General features: G+C 40.5%; 1 protein-coding gene across 2 annotated transcripts in view; it reads right to left on the bottom strand.

The window, feature by feature from the left end:
• Positions 1 to 10,794: 10,794 nt before the first annotated feature.
• RNF19B (ring finger protein 19B) overlaps positions 10,795 to 26,875 on the bottom strand; it is a 28,352-nt gene continuing 12,271 nt past the window's right edge. Inside the window, exons 2-10 of one of the 2 annotated variants that reach the window (XM_066269741.1) lie at positions 24,200 to 24,405; positions 22,911 to 23,055; positions 20,692 to 20,854; positions 20,124 to 20,238; positions 18,922 to 19,062; positions 17,424 to 17,631; positions 14,697 to 14,828; positions 13,467 to 13,962; positions 10,795 to 12,196 (exon numbers count right to left, since the gene is read on the bottom strand). In XM_066269741.1, coding sequence (XP_066125838.1) covers positions 13,503 to 13,962; positions 14,697 to 14,828; positions 17,424 to 17,631; positions 18,922 to 19,062; positions 20,124 to 20,238; positions 20,692 to 20,854; positions 22,911 to 23,055; positions 24,200 to 24,405 — 1,570 coding nt within the window. In that variant the 3' untranslated portion in view covers positions 10,795 to 12,196; positions 13,467 to 13,502. Of the gene's footprint in view, positions 12,197 to 13,158; positions 13,963 to 14,696; positions 14,829 to 17,423; positions 17,632 to 18,921; positions 19,063 to 20,123; positions 20,239 to 20,691; positions 20,855 to 22,910; positions 23,056 to 24,199; positions 24,406 to 26,875 lie in introns of those variants that run through there. The other variant, XM_066269742.1, reaches the window with a different exon arrangement.

The raw sequence follows: 26,875 nt of genomic DNA, 5'->3' as shown, positions 1-26,875 counted from the left end.
CCAAAAAGTGGTAATAACCTAAATGTTCATTAATTAATGAATGGCTAAACAACATGTGGTATAGCCATACAATATACAATGGAATATTATTCAGCCATAAATGGAATGAAGTATTGTTGCATGCTCCTATAAGATGAAACTTGAAAACCTTATGCTAAGTGAAGGAAATCAGACACAAAAGTCTACATAGTATATGATTTCATTTATATAAAATGTCCAAATAGGCAAATTCATAGGGTCAGAAATTAGATTAATGGTTGCCAGGGCTAGGGGGAGGGAATTGGGACTGCTTGCTAATATGTTTCTTTGAAGGTGATGGAAATGTTGTGGAATTAGATAGCAGTGATAGTTGCACAACTTCGTGAATATCTTTAAAATCTATGAGTTTGTTCAGTTTAAAATGAATTTTATGTTATGTGAGTTATATCTCAATAAAAAAATACAATGGTTAAAAAAATACACACTGCATTGTAGCTGCAATCTCAGAATCAGAAAGCCACTTCTTCCACTGTTACCACTGCTTTTCAACTGTAGGAAGCTGGTGATTGGACGTTGGAATGCTGCTGGGAAATGGCCTTGGTATCACTCTTTCCTCCCAACTCTTAAATAAACAGATGCAATTTACAGAAACTGATTTGCATGCAGACTATTAACTGCAAAGGGGTTCTGGGAAATATAACTTTGCAGCCTTGGCTGTATAAGGAAGAGATTAGAATAGATACTGACAGCCCATTCACCATCTCTACCCTGGCTCATCCTTCGGCTTTTTTAGGGATCTAAACCCCCTCCCTAAAAGGAGAGATTAAAAATCCTATTAGTCATGTATCCATTGAAGGGTGATGTCCATTCTAGATCAGTCACAATTTTACCTCAACAACCCATCACCTAAAGACTACATTATCAAGTATTGTAAGGCAGTGGTCCCCAACCTTTTTTGAGCCACGGACCGGTTTAATGTCAGAAAATATTTTCACAGACCGGCCTTTAGGGTGGGACGGATAAATGTATCACGTGACCAAGACAAGCATCAAGAGTGAGTCTTAGACGGATGTAACAGAGGGAATCTGGTCATTTTTTAAAAATAAAACATTGTTCCGACTTAAATATAAATAAAACGGAAATAATGTAAGTTATTTATTCTTTCTCTGAGGACCGGTACCAAATGGCCCACAGACCAGTATTGGTCCGCGGCCCGGGGATTGGGGACCACTGTTGTAAGGTACCTTACAATACTAGGGAGAATGTGGGAGGTGGGGAAGAAACGGGTTGATAGCTATAAAGCATATACCTAGTACAGCAAGGAAATAATGAAACACTAATGTAGTCCTCATTTCTCAATTCTCATGAGTTATTTATATTCATCACTTTATTTCTCTATGACCTATTCTAAGTTCCTTTGCTCCCAGCCAGTACCTCAGCTGGATGAAGTTCTTTACCAGGTGTGCTGACCCAAATCTTTTTTTCCTTAAAGGAACTGAGTCCTTAGAGGTCTAGCCTTTTAGAACTTCTACTCCTAAATATGGTAGGACTAGAAGTAGCCTCAGAGGGTCCCTCAGGTTCCTGGAGTACCTCTTCCCATCCCCCATTGAGCAATAGCAAACCTATTTCCCTCAGTGATCAGGATTAATCACTCCACTTAACACAATTGCCTCCTTTTAGGCTATTGGTTCAGTAGATGAGGAGTCCACATTGTCCAGGAAACTTCTAGCCAACGTCCTGGTGGAAGTATTTCGCTTTTTGGTGTTTGACTAGTCTGTAGGGCCAGCTGCTTTGGAATGATTCTGTGGGTCTAGTCCAGGGGTCCCTAAACTTTTTACACAGGGGGCCAGTTCACTGTCCCTCAGACCGTTGGAGGGCCGGACTATAAAAAAAACTATGAACAAATCCCTATGCACACTGCACATATCTTATTTTAAAGTAAAAAAACAAAGCAGGAACAAAAACAATATTTAAAATAAAAAACAAGTAAATTTAAATCAAGAAACTGACCAGTATTTCAATGGGAACTATGGGCCTGCTTTTGGCTAATGAGATGGTCAATGTGCTCCTTTCATTGACCACCAATGAAAGAGGTGCCCCTTCCGGAAGTGCAGCGGGGGGCAGATAAATGGCCTCAGGGGGCCGTAGTTTGGAGATCCCTGGTCTAGTCCATTGCCTCTCTCGATGAGAGGCAGTGTTGTGTGGAGTACCACAGGATGAATAAGGCATTCAGTAAGTTTATGGATAATCATGATGATGATGATGATGATGATGATAAATGAAAATGATACTAGTTAATACATAAATCACTTACTACAGGCCAGGGCACTATTATATGTATTCATTTAATCCTCACAGTCCCAAATGAAGAAACTGACATAGAGAGGTTAGATTGGTGTTTCCCAACGTGGGGCCCACGCCCCACAGGGGGGCAATTCGATAGTTAAAGGGGGCAATTTGAAAATGGACTCGACATGACTTTAACTCTTTCACCCCGGGCTATTTAAATGCAATGCTAGATATCTGTGCCAAATTTAACAAAAAATGCAATTCTTAAATAATTGCGGTAAATAATTATTAAGTATAATTTTGTTTGACAAGACCAAAACATCAACTGGGTGATTGGCGTTGTCAAGTAAACTTCGTCCTGGGTTCACCGCGGAGCATGCCGCCTGCCACGGGGAACCCCGGACGTTTTAAAAACTTGCTAAACAACGCAGTTATTCTCACCTAATTGGCCCATCGCAACTTCTGTAGTGTTTCACATCATTCAGTTGGTGTTAATTTGAAATAAGTGTCAAAACTGTTGTAAAAGCTCGTTGATTTAATAAATATACATATATATATTGTACAGGTATAATTGGTAAGTATTTGATTTTATTTTATCAATATTAAACTCTTTATTAAGTACTTCTTGCATCGGGGCTAGAAAGCAATAATATTTTATAAATATTATTGGGGCTATAATAGTGCATGCACGACAATTTTAATTTTAGAAGCATAACTTTCCAGAAAATTTTGTCAAGTGGAAAAAATATAGATACCTTTTGATTTGCGGTGGTAGTGTAGTAAATGTGTTAGATACATTTAAATAAATATGAATTTTTAGTATATGTTTACTCTATGTCACATTGAATATATTTTAACACATATTTTAATATTAGTTTTTAATTGATCTTATTTTTATTATAGCCCATAGTAAAATGAGTGGTGCAAGCAAGAAAAAAACTCGTCAATATTCGGAGGAATATTTAAAATTTGGGTTCATACCCGCTGTTCACGATGAGCGGATTCCTTTTTGTCTTTTATGCCAGCAATGCTTGACCAACGAATCAATGAAATGAGGTCATCTTGAGGCGCATTTGAAGGCGAAACATAGTGCTCATATTAATTCAGATTTGAGTTATTTTAAAACTTTAAAGAAAAATTTTGAAAAAAGAACAACATTAAAGTCTCTATTTACTGCTCATACTTCAACTAATAATCGTGTTCTTTTTTTTTTTTTTTTTTTATTCATTTTTAGAGAGGAGAGAGAGAGAGGGAGAGAGAGACAGGAGAGAGAGACAGAGAGAGAGAAGGGGGGAGGAGCTGGAAGCATCAACTCCCATATGTGCCTTGACCGGGCAAGCCCAGGGTTTCGAACTGGCGACCTCAGCATTTCCAGGTCAATGCTTTATCCACTGCGCCACCACAGGTCAGGCAATAATCGTGTTCTTGAGGCTAGTTATCAAATTTCTTTATTCATCGCTAAAACTGGAGAAAAATCACACTATAGGAGAGAATTTAATATAACCGTCAATATCAGCATTTCTTAAAACGGTTCTTGAAAAAGATGACAAAGATGTAAAAGCTATGCCACTCAGTAACAATTCTGTTAGCAGAAGAATAGACAAAATGAGTGAGGATATTGAAAAACAACTTATTGAAAAGCTGAAAACAAGAAAATTCTCCTTGCAAATGGATGAATCAACTTTGAGAGACAGTGAGGCAGTATTGATAACTTACGTAAGATATATTGATAAAGGACATTTTGCTGAAGAAGTGTTGTTCTGTAAAAGATTAGAAAGCATCACTACCTCCAAAGATATATATAATAAGCTAAAACACTACTTAGATGTCAATGATATACCAATGAAAAATATAACATCTTGTGCTGCAGATGGTGCTCCCAATATGATGGGCAAGAAAAATGGCTGCTTAAAATTGATGAAAGATGCGAATCCAGAAATGATTCTTGTGCATTGTGTTATTCATAGGGAAAACTTGGTAGCTAAAAACATCTCGCCTGTTCTGAATGAAGTATTACATACAGTAATAAAGTGTGTTAATGCTGTTAAAGCTAGTGCCAAATGTGAGCGTCTTTTCAAGCTATTTTGTGAAGAACAAAATGAAGACCATGTAAGACTTTTACTTCATACTGAAGTAAGATGGCTATCTAAAGGAAACTATTTGAAAAGATTTATGGAACTGTTTGATACTCTTAGTGATTTTTTTAAGTGACAACCTGAAATGAAGTATCTGTTAACAATAGATGGTAAAGCATTTGTGAGTTATTTAGCCCATATCTTTGAAAAACTAAATATATTAAATAAGCAACTTCAAGGAACAAATAAAACTCTTGTCGATGCAAAAGCAAAGATACTTGGTTTCATTACCAATATTGAGTTATGTCAGAAACATATTAACAACAAAAACTTTAAACAGTTTCATTGGCTCCAAAAATGTGAAGTAACTGGTACCGCTTTACTTGTTATTGTCAATCATTTGAATATTCTATCAGCTGATTTAAAAGAAAGATTTTCTGATTTAAAACAAATTGATTTCCCAACATGGATGATGCAGCCAATGTTAGTGGATTTGTCTGATATATCAAATATGCAGTATCAAGAAGAACTCGCAGAATTGCAAAATGATGAGCCAGTTAAAGCTTTATTTAATATCAAAGGAGCGATGGCATGGCTTTTTGTGAGGAAACAGAAATCAAATACCCAAATTCAACCAAATGTGCAAGAAAACTATTGCTACCATTTCCATCTTCATTTTTAGCTGAATGTGGATTTAGTGCTGTAAATGATTTACTGGTAAAAAAAAGAAATCGTCTGGATATAACACAACGTGGAGACTTGAGACTAAAGCTAACCAAATTAGAACCTAATATAAAATCTCTGTGCAGCAAGCATCAAGCGCAAGGATCACACTAAATTAAAAAAATAAATTAATATAGAAAAATCTGTATTAAAATTATTTGGAATTTAAATTTCTGTTTTTCAGTATATGTTTTGAAATTTTACTTACTGTGTTTTGTTAACAATTTCATAGTGATTTCTTCCTAGAACCTATCATTTATGTTTATTAAGTGAACAAATCAATTTTTTAATGTTAAAAATTATGTATGTTACATAGGGGGGGACATAAAAATTTTAGAAAGGTTAAGGTGGGGCATGGCACAAAAAAGGTTGGGAAACACTGGGTCTGCCCAAGGTCATAAGATACTTAAATGGTGGAGTTAGAATTTCTATCCAGGCATTCTGGCTCTGGAGTTAATCCTCTCAGCCACTACGCTTCTCAATGTGAACATATAATCACATTTAGAATAATAGAGGATAGAAGAAATGTCTGGTTTTTATAATAATTGGGATTTTTCTCGGTTTAAAATTTCTTTGTGACTATTTTAGGCTTGGTACACATGGAGACAATCCTTATCTTGAATGAATATCTCTTCCAGTGAGGATAAATCGCTGCTTTCTCTCTGATGGAAGGAATCTGATGCAATCTAACTGCTCTTAAGTGCCCAGCTGGTCCTCTCCAGAGCATGGAGCAGGGCTCAGTAGTAAGAGAATCACCACTGCCTAAAATAGCATGGCTTCACTCCAAAATTCTAAGGCCCTGTGCTCTGATTCTCTTGTGGAAGTTTGCCACAGTGTGTATTTTGTATCCCCATTTGCCAAGGGACTTTGCACACCACTGGATCTGCTGGGTCATAAATCCAAACTACTTACATTGCAGCCTGTACCCACTGCTGTACCATTTTTTTGGGGGGTACCCATCAAAGCTAGTAGCCTTATGGGTTATTCAGTACACAGGTCAGTGTAGCATAACCAAATGTGTATGTTACCTCTAAAATTAATGCCTGGCTAGGCAGTGGTGCAGTGGATAGAGTGTCTGCCTGGGGGACCCAGGTTCAAGATGCCAAGGTTGCCAGCTTGAGCACAAACTCACCCAGCTTGAGTGAGGGCTGACCAGCTTGAGCACAGGGTCACTGGGTTGAACATAGTATCATAGATATGATTCCATGGTCGATGGCTTGAGCCCAAAGATCGCTGGCTTGAGTGCAAGGTCGTTGGCTTGAGCCAGGGGTCACTGGCTCAGCTGGAGCCCCATGGTCAAGGCACACATGAGAAAACAATCAATGAACAACTAAACTGCCGTAACAAAGAATTGATGCTTCTCATCTCTCTCTCTTCCTGTCTATCCCCTCCCCCCACCACATGCATGCTAAAACAAACAAACAAAATAAACAGGCCCTGGCTGGTTGGCTCAGTGGTAGAGCGTCGGCCTGGCATGCAGGAGTCCTGGGTTCGATTCCCGGCCAGGGCACACAGGAGAAGCGCCCATTTGCTTCTCCACCCCTCCCCCTCTCCTTCCTCTCTGTCTCTCTCTTCCCCTCCCGCAGACAAGGCTCCATTGGAGCAAAGTTGGCCCGGGCACTGAGGATGGCTCCATGGCCTCTGCCTCAGGCGCTAGAATGGCTCTGGTTGCAACAGAACAACGCCCCAGATTGGCAGAGCATCGCCCCCTGGTGGGCATGCCAGGTGGATCCCGGTCAGGTGCATGTGGTAGTCTGACTGTCTTTCCGTTTCCAACTTCAGAAAAATAAATAAATAAGTAAACAAACAAACAAACAACATAATTGACTGTCTAAAAGATGTGGAGATGTTTGCCCAAAATCTATGTATGTACTCTTGTTGACCAATGTCACTCTGTTAAATTTAATTTTCTAAATGAAATAAAATAAATAAAAATAAAATCGACAGTGATCCATTAAATGCTCAGAATTTTTCTTAGAGGGGGGGGGCAGTACAACAGCTCACCTTTTACTTTAGATTACGTGCCACGCTCCAGACCACTCCTCTGGATCCCTGAAAACTTCGTGGAGGTGAAAGTGCCCTTAATTTCCACAGGGTTCTTGCCACTTCTTGCTTATTAGGTCCAAAAACATGATGTCGTCACAAGTCAAGTGATATTCTGCTGGGAGATGGGAGATGATTCAAGTGCCTGCAGACTGGATTTCAACAGAGCTGGAGAGCTGATATAACCCAGACAGACGTGGAACAACAAGATGTACTGTTGACCCTGACAGGTGAAGGTAATCTGCTTTTCATGTTCTCTGCACTTTGGGCTAGAGGGGGCGGGAAAAGCATATTCCAGGTCAACAGTTACACAGCTGCAGGTGCCAGGGGCAAGTGTTGACTTGCTTTATAGAGATATCTGAAATAACAGCTACAAGCCAACTCCTATACAGGGCAAGTGATTTCATGTGAATAGATAGGGGTCACCACTCCTAAATTCCTGTCTTTGATGGTGGTGGTAGTATCTACCATTCCCTCAGGGATGCACTGAGGCTTTTGGCTTATGATTCTGGTGGGGAAGAACACTTCCAGGGACTTCTTACAAAGCTTTCACGCTATGGCAATGTGAAGATTCTGCCAGTGGCCAAGTGTGTCTATTACAACTGTAACTATAGGAACTGAGAAATAGACCACAGGATGGGAAATGTGGGATAGACCCAGGCCAAAATTGCTTTTAAATTCCTTGACCCCATGCATTATTAGTTTGCTGAATATGCCATAACAAAGCACCACAAATTGAGTGGCTTAAGCACTGCTTTATTGTCTCACAGTTCTGAAGGTTAGAAGTCCGAGATTAAGGTGTGAGCAGCATTGGTTACTTCTGAGAGCTGTTCAGGAGAATCTGTTCCATGCCCCTCTCCTAGCTTCTGGGGGTTTAGCTGGAAATCTTTGGCATGCCTTGGCTCCTTCTATACCATCCTGATCTCTGCCTTCATCTTCACATGGTGTTCTCCCTCTGAGTGTTTGAGTCAAAATGTCCCCTTTTATTGATATATGGCACCAACCATATTGGAATAGGGGCCCACCCTACTCCAGTATGACTTCATATTAATTACATCTGCTGCAACCCTATTTCCAAATAAGGTCACATTCAGAGGTATTAGTGGTTAGGGATCTAATATAGGAATTCTGGGGGCAAGATTCAACCCATAACACCCATAAGCCTCTATTCTAACTAGTAGACCACAGAGACCTTTTAGATCCCTTGGGGTTAGTGCTGTCTTAGGGGCCAGTTTCCAAATATTCCCTAAAGGCCTGGGTATTTCCATTTCTCCAAGCACAGGAACATAGTTTAATGGCTTGAGATTCCTTTGGGGAAGACTAGAAAAATTACAATTCAGTTATGATATGCTGGGTGCTTCCTCCAGGGTACCCAGCTTCCCTTTATTCAAGGGCTTTGGGTCTCAGAATTGAGTGTCCATAACTCTTCATTTTGGTGACTCAAAACAGGCTTCTCTGCCAGACCTGGAATTCTGCTTTGTGCTATGCAGACCAAGTACAGGTCTGTTGCCCTGGGACTGCCCCTGAGCCTATCACTCCAGGATCCCATCATCCCTACTGGTATCAGGGATTCCATTTCAATGATAGCCACTCTTAGCTTCATTCTCAGCCTATAGAGAGTAGACACTACAGTACTTTTCAAGAGAAGGTGTCCCTGCCCTGGCCAGGTAGCTCAGTTGGTTAGTGTCATCCTTATACTCTATGGTGTGGGTTCAATCCCTGGTCAGGGCACATACAAGAATCAACCAATGAGTGCATAAATAAGTGGAACAACAAATTGATCTCTCTCTCTCTCTCTCTCTCTCTCTCTCTCTACCCCCCTCTCTAAAATCAATTAATAAAAAAAAATTAAGAAAAAGATAAGGTATTCCCCTTACCTATCTAGGTACTTTCCAATCATTTAGTGAAAGGAATATCCTGAGCAGTTTTGAAGGGCAAAATTAGAAGATTAGGAGGTCACACATGCTAAATCTACATCAATGTTTCTATCTGCATGTGTTTGGCTTTGTCTTCCGGTGCTATACTGAGAGTGTTTGGCAGTTCAGTTGTGAGTGCAGACCACTGTTAAGTTCAGGTTTCATCCAACCTAGCTGCTATTGAATAAATTCAGAATCTCTACAATGTATAGATTAATAAATTCAACCCAAATGAAAATAACATTATATTCTTTTCTTCCTGGTCTAATACCTTTAGAATCCAGTTTGCAAGCATTTCTCAGGTTTCTGTGGATTCAAATTAACAAAAATCTTACAATTCTTCTGTAAGCCTCTTAGATTGAACTGCGTTTGCCTTCCAGATGCACATTGGGATCTGAGTGTAGTTACAGATCTGGTGGTAATAGGGGTGGAACATGAGAAGTACTAGCATTCCCTTCCAAGGCAACTACCACCAGAGGGTCTCCAAGTAAGACTGAGAGGAAAAAGTTAAGTGGAGTCTGTGCATTCAAAACAATAGGATTTACCCAAATCCATTCAAATGTCCACATAGCTTATTTCAGAGTCCCACCCTTTCCTAAGGAATGCTCTACTTTTATATAAGAGACCTGGTAAAACTATGATTTCAACTTATGTTGCAATTCAATAACCCAGAAATCTCCACCTGATTTTCATGTACATCAGTCTGTGGCTACAGGAGACAAAATTCTTTTGGGGCTCTCCCATACTTCCCTTGAGCTGAGAATGTAAAACTATTAAACTTTTTATTTTCTTGAACCTCTCTGGCATAGCCACTACCATCTATGTCTGCCAAAGTCTTTCTTCTAAGATTTCTTTTTTTTTAAAGCAAAAGAGAGGAGAGGGAGAGAGATGAGAAGTATAAACTCATAATTGTGGCACTTTAGTTGTTCATTGATTGCTTCTCATGTACCTTGACTAGGGAGCTCCAGTCGAGAAAGTGACCCCGTGTGCAAGCCAGCAACCTTGGGCTCAAGCTGATAAGCTTGTGCTCAAGCCAGTGACCTCGGAGTTCTGAACTTGGGATCCTCAGTGTCCCAGGTCAGTGCTCTATCTACTGCACCACCACCCAGGCAGCTTCTAAGACATTTCATTTCAGGTGATCACAGATGTTAAGTAATCTTTGCCTACTAGTTCACCATTTTCCAGTGGCAACTAGAATCTTGTTTCCTTCAAATCCAACTCAGTCATCTTTGAGGACCTATTGCCTGTAACCACTTTTGGAACCAAGTACAGGGTTCAGTAGTTGCAGGAAGCAAATCCCTTCTTCCTATTTTAAGTAGAACAGGATTCAATACAGGTAAATTAGGTGCTTACAAGAGTTGGAAAGCCTAGCTGAGTGGTCTCTAGGCTGGGCGTCTAGGAAAGACCCCCACATTGATCTACCATGGAGCTGCTACCTCTGCCAGCATCAGGATGATGAGGACTCAGGGCACCACAGGCTGACTGCAAGAACAAATACATATCACTGTTATTTATGGATCAGGAAGCCCTTCAACACCCATAAAACTCTTGGTGGCTACTGGAATACCACTAATGAGAAACCTAAGCTCTCTATACCCTTGCAGGAGCAACACAGTAGCTAAAGATGACCCCTGAATCACTTTTTCCTTCTACATCTTATTTGTACATCTAATTAGAAAAACTTAAATTATACTCAGAACTTGGTTTCAAGGAAGTTTAAGATAGGTACCAAGTACCATTTTTTTTTTTTATCTTTCTAGCCTGTGGAGTACAAAAAAGTACATTAGAAAGAAGTTGGAATGAGTAAGTACCTATTTACCATATCTAATACTTTCTTTCCTTTGGCCCAAGGACTTGTGACCAGACACACCCTTTCATTCTTAGCCCCTTTGAAAATTGACCGCAAGCACCCATCTGTCTGGTTTTGAAGATGATCTCTTCCTGGCCTGAGAGGAACCTAAAATTTCCTTGTCTTCAAACTTGTTTTGCTAATCTACACAATCTTGTTCCCAGTCACCTCTTCAACCTAATTTACTACTCTCCTCCTTGGTCCACTTTGCTCCAGCCATATACAGATAGGATTGTATGTTTTGTGTGTGTGTGTTTAAACAGACTAAGGATTCTCTACCCAAGGGCCTTTGTATTTTAGTCTCATACCTGGTATCACATGGTTCTCCACTCAGGATTCTACTAAAATATTACCTTGTCAGAGACCTGTACTACCCATCTAAAGTAGCACCATCTGCAACTCTCTTCACTTCCTCTGCTTTGTTTTCTTTAGTGCACTTACCCTACTCCAGATCTTGTGGCTGATTACCTTTCCCCACTACAATGTTAGTTCCATGGGGAACTTTTGTTTTCCTCATTAATGCATCCTATATCTGAAACATAGTAGGTATTTCAGAATGCATGAAAGCTCTACCAAGAAGAAATCAAACATTCCCCATATTCTAAACTGACCAACTTTTTGGATGCATTACTCATGGTCTGCAGGTGGTGGTGAAGGGTTTGTCATCTGCCAAGGTCTAGAGATAAAACAGTATGTTGCAAAAGGTTGGAATAAATTTACTTTTTTATGGCCTCTGGTCTAGAGTTCTAGGCTTTTCTTAGATGATACCCATAATCTCCCTTTCCTTACTTCTTATTCCTGCAGGAGGAAAAAACATAGGCCTTTACCAAAAACATTTTCAGTACACCATCTCAATCCTTACAATCCCATAATTAGTATTAATATACCCATTTTGACTAAATGGAAACAGACCCAGAGAAAAGTTGCCAAGTCTCAAAGCAGAAGTGGAGCCTAAGTAAAAATACACGTTTGGCTGCAGACTCCTGCTCCTCCAACAGACTTGCTTGATTTAATCCATGTTAACCACTCTCTTGTGGCTCTAAGAGAATTACAAGTCTAGAGTTGATAGTTTGCATTTCAGAGACTTCCAGACTGTCCCTTTTCCCAAAAGGCTCCCTTTTTCACATGTAGACACCCTCTCTGGTGCCTTTTTCCAGAGACTCAAAGTCCACTAACAGCATTTCCTTTCCCAGGTGCAGGAAAGCATGCTAAAGTCTGGCTGCAGTACCCAAGAGATAAGAATCTTCCAAGTTGGTTGTTGTCCAGACTCATCATCCTCATTGTAGAAAAGTACAGGCCAGGAAGACAAAGAGCAGGTGCATCTGTGAAAGGAAACAGAAAGTCATCTGGTCCTCAGGGAAAGGATGTTTTTAATTTTTCCTCTGGGCCCAGAGCTAAGGTGATAGAGAAGTTTGGCACTGGAAGCTTCTTAAATACTGAGTTGGAGAAATTAGGGGCAGGAGAGTAATTAAATCACAAAGTCACAAAGTAAGTTACTGCCAGATTTGGAATCTTGTATCACATCTCACGAATCTTTAAATTTTTCTGCTATGTGTATGAGCGTTCATTTCTTAGACCCTTATTCTAGACACAGCCAAAACCCCAAGCAGTACACTAAGCTCAATTCTGATAAATTTATAAGATCAGTTAAAATTAAGTATGCTGAGATTTTTATCACATTTCTCCTCTTGCCTTTCATTACAAATTTTAGTCAGATTTCTTAGTCCCTCTTAAACTAAAATGGCAAAACTGAGGCGGCTTTTTGGAACAGGCAGTGTGTACCTGAGAGCATGACAAACGCCCAGGTTATTGCTTAGTGATTAGATTATGCAGAATCAGTACATTTCTTCCTGCAGTCACTCACTGGGATCGCTCTAAAGAGCCACTGAATTGCCATCCCTTCCTCCCCTCCTCTGGGAACACATTCCTAGTAGTGACTACAATACAGAAAAGGGCAAGTAAAGCTTTAACAGGAAAACTGCACCACTGCCTCTAGAGGGCGAACGAGGTCCATTTGAATCTACAGCTTCTTCATTCGGCTGACTCAGCTTATTCTTCAGACTGACTATGCAGTCTTAAAACAAGCCTGGCTTTGCTTCCTGTTAGGCTAGGAAGGAATCCTTGGTGTATAGATGACTCCATTGCCGTCTGATTAGAATGCTATCCTTCTTCCTTGGGATTAGGAATACTTAGATCTAGAGACTGTTAAAGACAGTGGACTGTTTCAAACCCTTGGCTCTGTAGGGACTACCCAAGCCAAGGAAAATGAGAGGAGTTGAATTACAACAGAAATCTTTATTAAAATGTGTCCTTCGGTAACGTTAGCATACATACAATATACACACATACAGCTGTACACTCTTTGACACACCTCACAGATTGCCACCATCAGTTTAACCAATAAATTAAAACTTAAAAAAGGGGGGAGGAGGAGGGAGTATGGGACTAAGGGCAAAATTTCCCACATTTTATCTGTAAGAAATTGTGTATTTCCCTGGGGAAAATCTGTGGCCAGAGAATCTTTAGAATAAAATACATAAATCTCCACCCTTAACCACCCCCCCAAAAAAAGATTCCAAAAGATGCAGTTACAAGTGTGCTTCTTGGAACAGGAGCATTCATTCCACTTCATACTCTGGCTTCTGCACCTTCTGGCTTCAAGACAGTCTTCCCCTCAGCTGGGGCAGAGAGGTTCATATGGGCACTTGGGCTCGGCGCACCTTGGGCTCTGGGAGTCGAGGGGCTGGCTGCAGTGTGGGAGCGCGGGGAGCCACACTCATCTGAAGTGATGTCTGGCACATCATCTGACTGCGTATCTGAGCTCTCCAGGTCACTGCGGATGCTCTCGGGCTGGGCCAGGCTGATGTCCCAAGGTTTGCTGGCCAGGCAGTCTTTCTGTTCACAGCTTTGGTGTTTGCAGGGGAGTTCCTCTTCATTGCTGCCACTGCTGCCACCACCACCTTCTTCTTCATTCTCTGCCATCTGAGCATGAACATGGAGTGAGTCCTCTGTGCTGCTTCCACTCACCAGCTGATAGTGGCTTGGTTTGGCTTCAATGTCCACTTGGATTTCCATATTGTTGCATTCTCTGTGGAAACAAAATCCAGAATGCTGAGTCATACATGGGTCATGCTGCACCTGTTGGTAAAGGCAGTTTGTGGGTTCAGGATAGGAAGTCCGAAAACAGAGGTTTTCATTTTTAGCAAAAGTAAAAATTTAACCTAACACTAAAATAAGACAATTAGATCTTTTCTGTTGATTTAAGACACATAGGCACACACACCTCTACCACTTTAAAACTTAAAAAGAGCTTCCAAAATTCATCTAAGTGCCAGAGCCTCACACTATCTTACCCCAATATGAAAGTGAAAGAAGACCCACAGCTTTTTACTACTGTGTCACAATTAGAAGAAACCGGAACTCTGTAGAAGGGAGTGCTGCAATCACACCATACCACACACAACAGCTTCTCATATATCAGGAGAAATAGGCTAGAGGAGCCACATCAAGCAAAGAGCAACATGAGAGCAGAAGCCATAGACCCACAGACATCAGTGAATCAACCTAGACCTTTAAGTTACATGTGAATAATTACACTGTCGCAAAGCCAAGAAAAGGAAAAAGAAAAAAATCCCTCTAAAAATCAAGTGCTAACAAAAAGAATCAATCAAGAGCTACCAAGAACTTGCTCAAGGAAGTCACAGGGTACACACACTGTGTATCCCACTAAATGGTACACAGAGCTCTTAACATAAGGCATTAAGCTTCTGAAGGCCTGACCAAAAAATGCAACCTCTCCTGGGCATCTGACTGGTCACATACCTGTCCTGTGGGTTGTAGGAACTGATTATGGAACCGGCCATAGCACGAGTACTTGCGTTGTCACTAATTGCACCAAGACTGGCTGTGTCTTTGGGGAAAATTTCCTTTTGGACATCGGCTTGGACTTCTAACCTGTGTAAAGAGGGGGCGTTGAAGTTAATATGAGACCTGGGTAGTCTGAGACAGTCTGCTTCCTGGCACACATCTCTTCCATTATTCTCTTACAAACTGAGTTAGTTGATCTGATCATCTCCAACTGTCAAGTAACTCAACTAGATGCCCACACATTTTCTCTCTTATCTATTGAAATCATTCCCTTCTTTCTGTCCCCACTGCTACTGCTTAACTTCAGGCCCTCAATATCTCCTGCCTGGATAACTGTAATTGGGCTCTCTTTGCAGTAGCCCTTAGTCCAACTTAAGGTACTTCCACATCAGCCCTGCCCAGTCGGCTCAGTGGATAAAGTGTTGTCCCAGTGCACTGAGGTCACAGGTTCAATCCCCAGTCAGGGCACATACAAGAAGCAACCAATGGATGCACAACTAAATGGAACAACAAGTTGATGCTTTCTCTCTCTCTTCCTCTTCCCCCCTCAAATCAATGGGGAAAAAAATAGTAGTTCAAGGTCAGTAGTCCAATGTGGACAAAGATCTGATCACTCTAACAAGTCTTCTCTTGGCTCCCTATTGCCAACAGGCATCTAAGGTCTTCCTTATCTGCCTCTGAGCTCTCTCTAGTTCCTCTCACCATAAGTCCTAAGACATAATCACTCTGAATATTTACTTTCCTTACACACCTATACACAATTTATACCTCCATGACTTTGCACATGCTATTCCCACTCTCTGATGTTTCCTTCTAGATGACAAACTCATACTCAGTCCTTAACAAAGAATGTATCATCTCCTCTCACTTTCCCAGCAATCAGTCACTTCCTGCTAAGTGCTCCTACAGCACCTACCTTTTTATTATCAATTTATACATCTTTTCTACTCATCTGTGAGCTCCAAAAAAGGAAGACCACATCTTACTCACTCTCCCCTCCATGTCTTGCACATACCAGAAACTCAAACATTTAGCAATCAAATTATGAGACTGAAGGACATAGAAGAGCCAACCTCTTACAAGAATAAACTTTTCCAATGGTGTCTCAGAGCTAAGAACCCATTACTATTTTCTGTTTTGGCTCCAACACCATTTAGTTGTACACGTTAAGTATTACCTCATAATGGGTTTCACAGTCAAACCTATCTGACTCATTCACTTCCTATAGAAGGCTTTCACAGAACTGGAACAGCTGGACTGGCTAAGCTGCAGTTTTAGCAAGTCAGTCTCCAATTATGTCTGCCTGCTTATTTATAGGGGTGTTGATTTTAAGAAAGCACAGTAGTGAATTCTCCCATATGTGGGGGTGGGATCCCCAACAAAGAGACGACCAGAGTCATGAGACGCAGACAGCTCACCAACAGCCCGCAGCTGCACATTCAACCTCCAGCCTGACGCCTGTGCCATCGGAGTACTGCTCCAGCCTCAGATGCCCTTCATGAATGTGCCACAACCCAGGAATGAGGCCGTGCGATGGAAAAGTACATCAAGTCAGAGACCTGGGTTCTAGTGTCAGCTCTACCAGACTCACTCTCAGAACTGGAAGAGGCCATTCACAAAGACAATCTACTTAGGTGGTTTCCAGATGCTTGTTCGTGCAAAGACTATTATAGAATCATTTGAGTAACCTTTTCAAAATGCAGATTCCTAAATCCCACTCCAGGGGATTCTAATTTACTATTACTGGGATAGGGCCATGAAACCTATTTTCAAGAGACTCCCAGGTGACTGACAATTACTCGGGTGTGGAATCCAGCCCATCTGCCATCTGTTGCTTGACTCCCTAATAGACAAATGGCCATCTGGTCTCATTTTAAACACTTTCAAGGATAGGTAGCTGAATATTTACTAAAGGTAATCCATTCCTTCCTTGGATTTTAATAGATTTCCCCTATATTCTCTATAATGAAACAACATTAGTTTCCCTCTAACTTCTGCCAAGTCATCTTAATCTATCTCTTGGCATGAGTCAGAAGTTATATTCTTTTTTCCAGTTCAAAGCTCTTCAGACATCTGAAGGCAACTGATCTCTCCCACCTCCCTAACTCGTCTGCCCCACCTCCACCCTCCCAGGCTTGCCAGACCTGTGTGCAGTGCATTCAACTAACTGCTTCTCCAGCAACAGCTGTCACAACCTTTTTAGTCATAAAGCTTTACAGAGTCTCAACTCAAGTTCACAGAATTGATTTTCTTTACCTACCAAATGGGAATAAGAAGGTAATGAAAATGACAGCACCTATAAGCCAACAAGATACAACATCAGTGCTGTTCAACTGAAGGCCTGTGACAAGCCCAATGGTGAGCACAGCCTTGGAAATTCTAAAAAAAAAAAAAATGTGTGCTTTCCCTCTCTGACGCAGGCAGCCTAATATAGTAGAGGGAGGATCTAAACATTATTCTTTATATGGAACAGTGGAAAGAACACTGAATGTTGTGTAAGTCACTTAACCTTTCTGAGCCCATTTTCTAATTGTAAAAGTAAAAACAAAACAAACAAAACCACTGATGATTTAATCGGAATAAGAGGACACAAGGGAACATGCCTGGCAGAGAAATGGCTCACACAGATATGCTGTGTGTTACAGTACCACTGGTGCTGTCAGAAACGATCTATTTGCTTACCTGCTGTATTTTCCCTTGCCGCTGGAAAGAATGCCACCACTCAGTGTGCCCCCTGAGAGGGCTGCAAAGCTGGCAGTTTCACTGTATGGGCCCTGCATAACACTAAGTCCATCTGTAGGGCTTCCACTGGTGCTCAAGACACTGGTCAGACCTTCAATGCTACTTTCTCCAATGCTGGGATTCTTAAGGGCTCTCCAGGCATCTGCCACTGGGAATGGAAACAAATATCTCAATTCAAAATAGCACAGCATCAAAAACAGTCTGGCATTTTCCTGCAATAACTCTTCAGAATGGAAAATATTCATGTAGAAAAATGCTTATCTATTCAGTTAGTTAACAGCTACTATTTGCAGCCACCACACATCAGAGATTTTACCATATATTCATATATAATCTTTCCAATAATTAGGTACAAATAGCTCCAATTTTAGGAGAGGAAACAAAAGCTTAGAACTAAAGGACATGTCCAAGTAATAGTCACACAAAACAAAGATCTGATCCCAAGCCCACTATTTTTTTTAATATACCACAGATGCTATCTATTCCAGGGGTCTCCAAACTTTTTACACAGGGGGCCAGTTCACTGTCCCTCAGACCATTGGAGGGCTGCCAAATACAGTGGTCCTCTCACTGACCACCAGTGAAAGAGGTGCCCCTTCCAGAAGTGCAGTGGGGGCTGGATAAATGGCCTCAGGGGGCTGCATTGCGGCCCGCGGGCCGTAGTTTGGGGATGCCTGATCTAATCAAACTTGAAGATTTTAGCCCTGGCCAGATAGGCAGAGTTGGATAGTGAATCGTCCTAGAGCACAGAGGTTGCTGGTTTGATCCTCAGTCAGGTCACATACAGGAACAGATGTTCCTGTATCTCTGCTGCTCTCTCCCTCCCTCTCTCTAAAATCAATAAAATAAAATACAATACATATAAACAAACAAACAAAAATGAAGATTTTAAATACAATTTAGGTCATGTGCTGATTTTAGTAGGAAGCTTGAAAACCCCTTGGAGAGCTGTGCCCCAAATGACTTAATATGATAAAGTAGAAACAACATCAAAGTAGAAGTCAGAGGACTTTTTCCAGTCCCAGCTCTGCATCAACTCTTTAATCCTAAAGAAGTTCCCATCAAATGGGAATAATAATAGTCCCCACCCTTCCTCTTCAGAGAGCTGTCGTAAGAAACCAAGTGAGATAATAACTGTGTAAAGTCCTCTGAAAATTATAAAGTACCGTACAGATTGAAGACTTTATTATAATCACTACTATTACCAGTGTACTTGGAATCCTACGAGTTTCTACCTGCCACACAGAGGCAAGTACCAGAGGAATTAACCTAATAACTCTGAAACAAAAAAAAAAAAGAAAAGCTAAAAATACTTTACCCCTACAAAGCTCATTATCTGAAGTAATCCAATGGCAATCTCTCTGTATAATGTGCTAAATTTTACTGATTTTTATCTTATGTTTGATAAATTTAAAAGAAAATAAAAATCTTCTTTTACCTGTGATTGGGCCATCATCTTCATCAAACTCAATCTTCACTCCCTTTCCATTGGCTGTGCTAACTCCACAACCACCTCCACGACAGAGAGAAATAGGCACAACCCCATAGACATAAGCCAGCATAATGGGGACACCAATACCTGGGGAAGAGAAGGTAACATGTCAGTAGGCCATTAAGATACAACTGTCCTGAATTCTCCTTCCCAGCCTGAGCACAGACTAACCACATTATAAAGGCTAAGGGGAGGCAGAAATGGCTATCCCAAAGAGATAGATGGGTCCTAACAGAATGACAACTGGCCTTACAATCAGAAAGGCTTGGATTAGAATCTTGCTCCAACTTACTAACCATATAACCTTGGACATACTTTCCCAGGCTTTTCAATGATCAAAAGAGAACGTATATACAGTGTCCAGCACAGTAAGTGCATGTTGCTTTAATATGCCCCTTTCTATTCACGGCTGAAGTGCTAATTCGAAAACCAATCAATAACCAAACATTAAATAAGTGACTCCTTGGGTTACGTTCCCCCCGGAGTGTTAATTCCAAAATTTTACTGCTATGTGAGGCAGAATGGCTTAGGTTTTTTTCATTTAAAATAAAGAATTGGCTTAGTTTTTAAGAGCACAGGCTCTGAAGTCAGACAGCTTTGATTCATGTCCCAGGCTTAAGTGACCTTGGGCAAATTACTGCATCTTTCTGTTACAGCTGTGCTGCTGTGAGGAATAAATGAATTAATACATACAAAACACTCAGAACTGCTCCTGGCACATGGAGAGCCTCAATACATCTTAGTTATATTACTATTATTTTGAAACAAATCTTCCTACTTCCCCAAAATAGTGTGAGACATTAAACAAATCAAAAGTAATTCTGTTTTGTGGGTTCCTTTGCAAGTGGAGAAAAAAGAAGATAAAAGGTGAAAAACTAGGATATAAGTAATATTCTTTAATTCAACCTTCTCTGAAAGATTCCCTAACTATGCTAATTTAGTGTGGTTGATAATCATAATAATAGTACCTAACATAATTAACTCTCAAGGTATAAAATGTAGGGGCCTCCAGGATGAGACATCTGGCCAGCTAGCTAAACTGCCAAGCTGATGGTGGGGGGTGTGAAAAGGGGAGGGGAAAGGGCAGGAGAGAAGGAAGAAAGGGGAGAGTGGGAGGAGTGGAGACGTGGTCCTGGCCAGCTTCTTACCAACACTAACTGCAGCAATAACTGGGGATGCAATGACCGACAAAGTCACTCCTCCTGTGATAGCCAAATTCCTCTTATGTTTGGAGGTTTTCCTTCCCTCATACCTGCTATGAATCTAAGAATAAAAAAAAAAAAAAAATCCAGGTCAACAGGTTAGGACATCAATCTTTTTGCCAAGGGAGTAAAAGGACAAGTAATTTTCTCATATAAGTTATCTATATTAAAACATATCCTCCACTTCAAAGAAGCATCTTTCTCAAAATTTAACCTAATCAGACAAAGATGATATAAACTAAAACAGAAAAAGTTAAACCAGGAAGAGACAAAATAACATAGGAGGGTAATGTAAGCATTTCACCTTTAAGTCACTAAGACAAACCAGGCTCAGGATGTTAACAAGAACTTTCAGATCTCTTGGGGGTTTTTGAAAACCCATTTAAGAAATTAAAGTTATTTTTATCCAAGAATCAGCTGATTTTTAGGCAGCTCTAAAATAAGCTCCTTTCCATTTCCTTCAAACTTTTACCAACAAACTTTAAAATGAAACATGCACAGAACTCTGTCTTACCTTCCTGCCAACATAAACAGGAATGCCGATGACCATGGCAGGAATAGCAATGCCAGCAATGAGGGAAATCCCCACCGGAGCACCAATCAATGTGCCCAGCTGCCAAAGAATTTTCTTCTTACGGCTCCACGGCTTCTTGCCCCAGAATGTGCAGCCAGAGGGGCTGCAGAGGAAACATACTAAAGTTAATGTTGATATTATAAATAAATGCAGCTGCTGTCACCAGAGGGCTTGATAAGAGTAAGATCAGATCCTTCTTTTCAATAGGAGTGGTTAACAGTTACAAGAAATTAGAGGAAATGAATATATTACATGAGGGGAGCAAAGGACAAGGCCAGACGATTGAAGCTCTGGGCTCTTTACATTTTTTTAAAAGTAGGCCTCCAGACTTGAAACCTCTTTTCTATTCTTTTCTGCTTAACTCTGTCCTCCCTAAGCCTCCACTACTGATCCAGCTTCCGTGACTGATACTACGTGGGAACTTGCATAGCCCGCACACTTGACATCTCATCCAAACTGCGCTGTGCCTTGCAGCTAATGGATACTCCAATTTGCAAAGTTTTCTTGGCATATGTCCTATCACATCTAATAGATACTGCAAACCATGTTCCCAGGAAAGGATATGAAAAGACTTCCTCATAGCTGTTAAGTCAGTTTCATACTCTGAGTTTGGCTACTTTTATCCTCTTTTTTTTTTTTTTTTTTTTTAATTTATTTTAATTTTATTTTTTTTACAGCGACAGAGAGAGAGTCAGAGAGAGGGATAGACAGACAGGAACGGAGAGAGATGAGAAGCATCAATCATCAGTTTTTCGTTGGGACTCCTTAGTCGTTCATTGATTGCTTTCTCACATGTGCCTTGACCGCGGGCCTTCAGCAGACTGAGTAACCCCTTGCTCAAGTCAGTGACCTTGGGTCCAAGCTGGTGAGCTTTTTTTTTTTTTTTGGCACAAGCCAGATGAGCCCGCGCTCAGGCTGGTGACCTTGGGGTCTCGAACCTGGGTCCTTCTGCATCCCAGTCCGACGCTCTATTCACTGCGCCACCGCCTGGTCAGGCTGAGTTTGGCTACTTTTAAATCAGCTCTTGAGTCCATTTTTGCTCACTCCCATTGTCCTGTCCTTCTCTACCAAAGGCGATAAGCAATTTTGAAAATAGAGATTATGTCTTATGTACCTGACCCCATTAATTAGTAGACTCTAATACTCAAGTGTTTGCTAAATTGCAAATTCAAGTATTTCATCCACACAAGGAATAATAAATTTGTAAATATTAACTCCTCAGGACAATATTTTAATATTCACTCAATAAATTATTTGGAAGCTCACTACATACAAAAAACTGGAAAAAGGTAATTCTAGCCTTAATCTAATATAGTTTCGCAAAATTAAACATGTACATGAAGTAAAAGCAATGATGACACTTATAAAGGAACATTTCACAAGTGTCCTGAAAATGTATGAAGCAGAGAGGGCTGGGAAAGGCATCACAGATGAACCAGCACGTAAGTGGCCCTTGAAAAGTGGATAAGAACGAAACAGGGTGAGATAAAATAGGGTTGCTGGGAGAGTGAAGTGATTACAAAGAGTTCCAGGCAAAGTAAAGAACTTGTGAACAGTATAGAGGGGTAAGATAACAGAGAAGAGACACAGGAAACACCAAGCCTTGATTATGTATCTGGAATATAGCATGTATGAAAGCGAAATGGAAAAAGCCAGAAAAGTAGATTAAGGCCAGACTGTAGGAAGCTTTAAAAGCCAAGCTAGGCAAATTGACCTCTATCGGGAAGGTAGTAGAAACAGTCCCTGGAAGTTGCTGAGCTGGAAAAAAAAACATGATCAGAGGGGTGCTTCAGAGGAACTTTTTGTTTTTGTTTTTTTTTTTAATTTCATTTATTCATTTTTTAGAGAAAGGAGAGGGGGAGGAAGAAAGGGAGAAGAGAGAGAGAGAGAGAGAGAGAGAGAGAGAGAGAAGGGGGGAGGAGCAGGAAGCAGCAACTCCCATATGTGCCTTGATTAGGCAAGAACAGGGTTTTGAAACAGCGACCTCAGTATTCCAGGTCAACGCCTTATCCACTGTGCCACCACAGGTCAGGCTTCAGAGGAACTTTATTATAGTTTCCTTATGCTACAGGTGACAGGACAGACAACTATGTCTCTTTGATCCTTTTCCCTGAAAGAGAACAAGACTATAAAAGCAATGGACACATTTTCCAACTCACCTGAGGTAATGCAAGTCTGAGATCTCTTTCATGCAAAGCCAACAGAACTCACAGCCACATACTGCACAGGTCATATGATTACAGCTTCCATCATTCATCTTGATAATGTAAGCACTGCACCGTGGGCATGGCTTGATGTCATCTGCTAAGGGGAGAAGGAAGAATATGCAAAAAAATAACTCCAGTTAAACCTAGTTAGATTTTATTATTTCTAGGAGTATATAAATAAAAATGAAGAGGCAGTAAAGAACTCCTGACTGAGAATTCTAAATTGTGCAACCCTTCACTGGAAGGATAGCTATGCCTAGACCTCAGGAAATATCACAAAATGGATCCTGTCTTGTATCAAGCTGCCTATCCCCAAAACTGGCATCTTACACACTTCTTGAGCCACACTCTGTATAAGACTTCTCCCTGGAGAAAGATGGTTCCAAGAAAAAGGGACTTTTACCAGCCAATAGGCTGGGAGACTTAAAAGTAGAGTCCAGCAGAAAGAATGGCCTGCTGATTGGAGTTGACTTTAAATTTCAAAAAATTCACTTCTTAGGCTCACAAAGTATCATTGTGATTTGCTCTTACTGCAACCCAACAGCTGCTTCCCAAGATGCTTTCAAATTCAAAACCTAAAAACCACTGGGTATGCTGTCACACCTGGTAATCTTCACAGCAAGCTAGAAACTGTCCTATTAAAAACAACAATTTTAGAACATTAGTTGTGATGGTAAAATCTTTCCTTCTAGCCTCTCCTAAATGACATCAGTGAATTAAGTACATTAGTAAAAGGCAATAAACCCAATGGCATTTTAAAATGTTTTCTTTGATTTATAAAGGTTAGAACTGAATGTTTGCTAGTCCTACTTATAAGGTTAATCATTAACTCATATTAATATTCCCTTTCCTTAAATCTGTACCCAACTTCCAAAAATAGTGATATACCGAATGCTAGTAGGAAAACAGTGCAGGTTAAAAACAAATATCTTTCTGCTCACAATCCAAGTGTTGAAAAAGCCCCTACCAAAAGGTCCTAATTGCTCTCCAACCTGAGACATATTACTAAGAAGGCAGAACCTAGAGAATTCAATTTTGTTGTATTCCAATTTTACCCAAGTTAGATAACCCATAATGGTCAGAGAGGGAAGCTACATATCAATTATAATACTGAAAGTATTGCCAAATTATATTCTGATCTCTGAAATACTTGGTTATATAGTAATGTGATTTTTACCAGCTTTGGGCTCACATTATGAAGTATAAAATAAAGAGACAAATGAGACAATACCAATTTATACCTGGTCCAGATTCTTGCCCATAACTGAGACCTGAAGTATGCTTGGTCCGCACTCTCAATGTCTGCGCCCTCTGCTGACGGGCCATATCGCATGTCTGATTTGGATGCCATATTTGCTTGCAGTGGTAGCAGAATTCAGTCTGGCAACCTTCCCTCTCACAGGTCAGCTTTGGGCAGCTGGCACAGCCATAGGCAATAACAGCATAACTGGGTAAAGAAATAGAGATATCAGTAAGGTAAGAATGATCTAACCAAAATGGACAGACATTCATCAGTTCCAGTGGGGTAACACTGTTTGGCACTCCCCACCACTACATACGATGTAGAGGAAAAAACACACATAACACATGTGCACACGTATGCCTAACAAACTAAAATATATTCAGTGTGAGAATATATATATTTTAAAAACACAAATCATTTATTTCCTAAGAAAATAGGGGGAAATATCATATTTAGTCTGAATTTCATGACTGAATACATGCATAGGTTAAGCTGCTTTAGAGCAGTTTACTACAGCAACTTTCATAAATAACTTACAAAACAACGTCTTTTCAATGGTTTGCTATATTTAGAGATTAGAATTTGTTTAAAATATTTGTAAAATAAAGAGCAATAGCAAAAACTAAAGCAAGTATACTTTTCCATTGAAAAGTGAAGCTGGTCTGACCACAGCTTCAGAGACAAGTCATAGATGGATTCAGGATGAACTTCTATTGAAAGCTCATATTTTCTTTCTGCACTTATTTTCTCCTTTCCTTTCTCTCCTTCTCTCTTCACTCTCCCCCCCCCCTTTTTTTTTTTAAACAGAGGCAGAGATAGACAGGGACAGACAGACAGGAATGGAGAGAGATGAGAAGCATCAATCATTGATTTTTCGTTGCGCGTTGCGACTTCTTAGTTGTCCATTGATTGCTTCCTCATATGTGCCTTGACCGCGGGCCTTCAGCAGACCGAGTAACCCCTTGCTGGAGCCAGCGACCTTGGGTCCAAGCTGGTGAGCTTTTTGCTCAAGCCAGATGAGCCCGCGCTCAAGCTGGCGACCTTGGGGTCTCGAACCTGGGTCCTTCCGCATCCCAGTCCAACGCTCTATCCACTGCGCCACCACCTGGTCAGGCTACTCTCCCTCTTTCTCTCACTCTCCTCTCCCTTTTTCTTAATTCTTTACCTTGAAATATCTCCTTTCTTGAAACGCTCCAGAATCCAAGAATACCACTTATCTTCCTCATTAATTAATACAGAATTAGGCCGTATCTCCTTCTTTCTCTTCTGAAACACATTCTCAGCAAAGACAGGCAATTCAGAATCTATCAGCACCAGTAATAGATTAGTTTTTTTAATGTTTATTTTATTGATATTAGAGGGAGAGAGCTAAAGAGACAGGAACATTGACCTACTTCTGGCATGTGCCCTGACTAGGGATTAAACTGGCAACCCCTGCACTTCAGGGCAATGTTCTTCTAATCAACTGAACTATGTGGCCAGGGCTCGAACTATCAATAGTTCTTATAATTCATGTTTAGTTACCAAGAATTACTCTCCTACAAACAATCCAATGTATTTATAACTATTAGCCTTTCTGCCTAATTCTAAATATATAAACTAAGTGCTCAGATTACACTAAAAAGTGGACACTTGTTTAAAATTTATAAAAATATTTTAAAGTAATTTAAAGAAACAATTGAAAAATGGAAGACCACCCTTGCTGGGTAGCTCATTTGGCTGGAGTGTCGTCCCAATGTGCCGGGGTTGCAGGTTTGATCCTGGTAAGGGCATATACAAGAATCACAACAAATGCATGGATGAGTAGAGCAACAAATCGATGTTTCTCTCCTCCCTCACTTTCTCTAAATCAGTAAATAAAAATTTTTGAGAAAAAAAACAACCCAGGAAGATAGCAGTTATGGAGTTTCACACAATTTTCAGACAGATCAATGATTGCAGGATTAGGTGTTACCATCTGGGTTTTGTTGTGCCCTTCCCATGCATTTCTCCAATAGCTAAAAAACTCAAACACTTACACAAAAGGCTAGTCTTGTTTTTTGGATTTATCCTATGATTTGTTTATTTGAATGTACATTAGATGTTGATAAGAATGCAACCATATATTTTGAAAGTTGATTTGAGAACAACACTGAAAATATCAAAAACAGGTATCGTCTATGTTATATAATACATGCTCTATTAAAACTCTTCTCAGAAAGAGCAAAGTTAGAGCAGGTCAATGTATGAATGCAAATGATTCATATTCTGTAGGAGTTCTGAGCAAATCTAGCTGCAAAATAACTAAAGATAAACAATGTTTCTCCTGAACAAAGTCACTTGCTTGCTGCTCTGTGTTAAATGGGAAAGGTACTGGATGATCTCAAAAATATTGTTGCCTGACCAGGCGGTGGCGCAGTGAATAGAGCGTTGGACTGGGATGCGGAGGACCCAGGTTCGAGACCCTGAGGTCACCAACTTGAGCGCAGGCTCATCTGGTTTAAGCAAAAGCTCACCAGCTTGGACCCAAGGTCACTGGCTTGAACAAGGGGTTACTCAGTCTGCTGTAGCCCCATGGTCAAGGCACATATGAGAAAGCAATCAATGAACAACTAAGGTGCCACAATGAGAAACTAATGATTGCTTCTCATCTCTCTCTGTTCCTGTCTGTCTGTCCCTATCTATTCCTCTCTCT

Source organism: Saccopteryx bilineata, chromosome 3, assembly GCF_036850765.1.
Source record: "Saccopteryx bilineata isolate mSacBil1 chromosome 3, mSacBil1_pri_phased_curated, whole genome shotgun sequence".
NCBI classification, from domain to species: domain Eukaryota; kingdom Metazoa; phylum Chordata; class Mammalia; order Chiroptera; family Emballonuridae; genus Saccopteryx; species Saccopteryx bilineata.
Note: the sequence above shows the minus strand (reverse complement) of the source record. Positions and strands in the feature narration are given on the sequence as shown.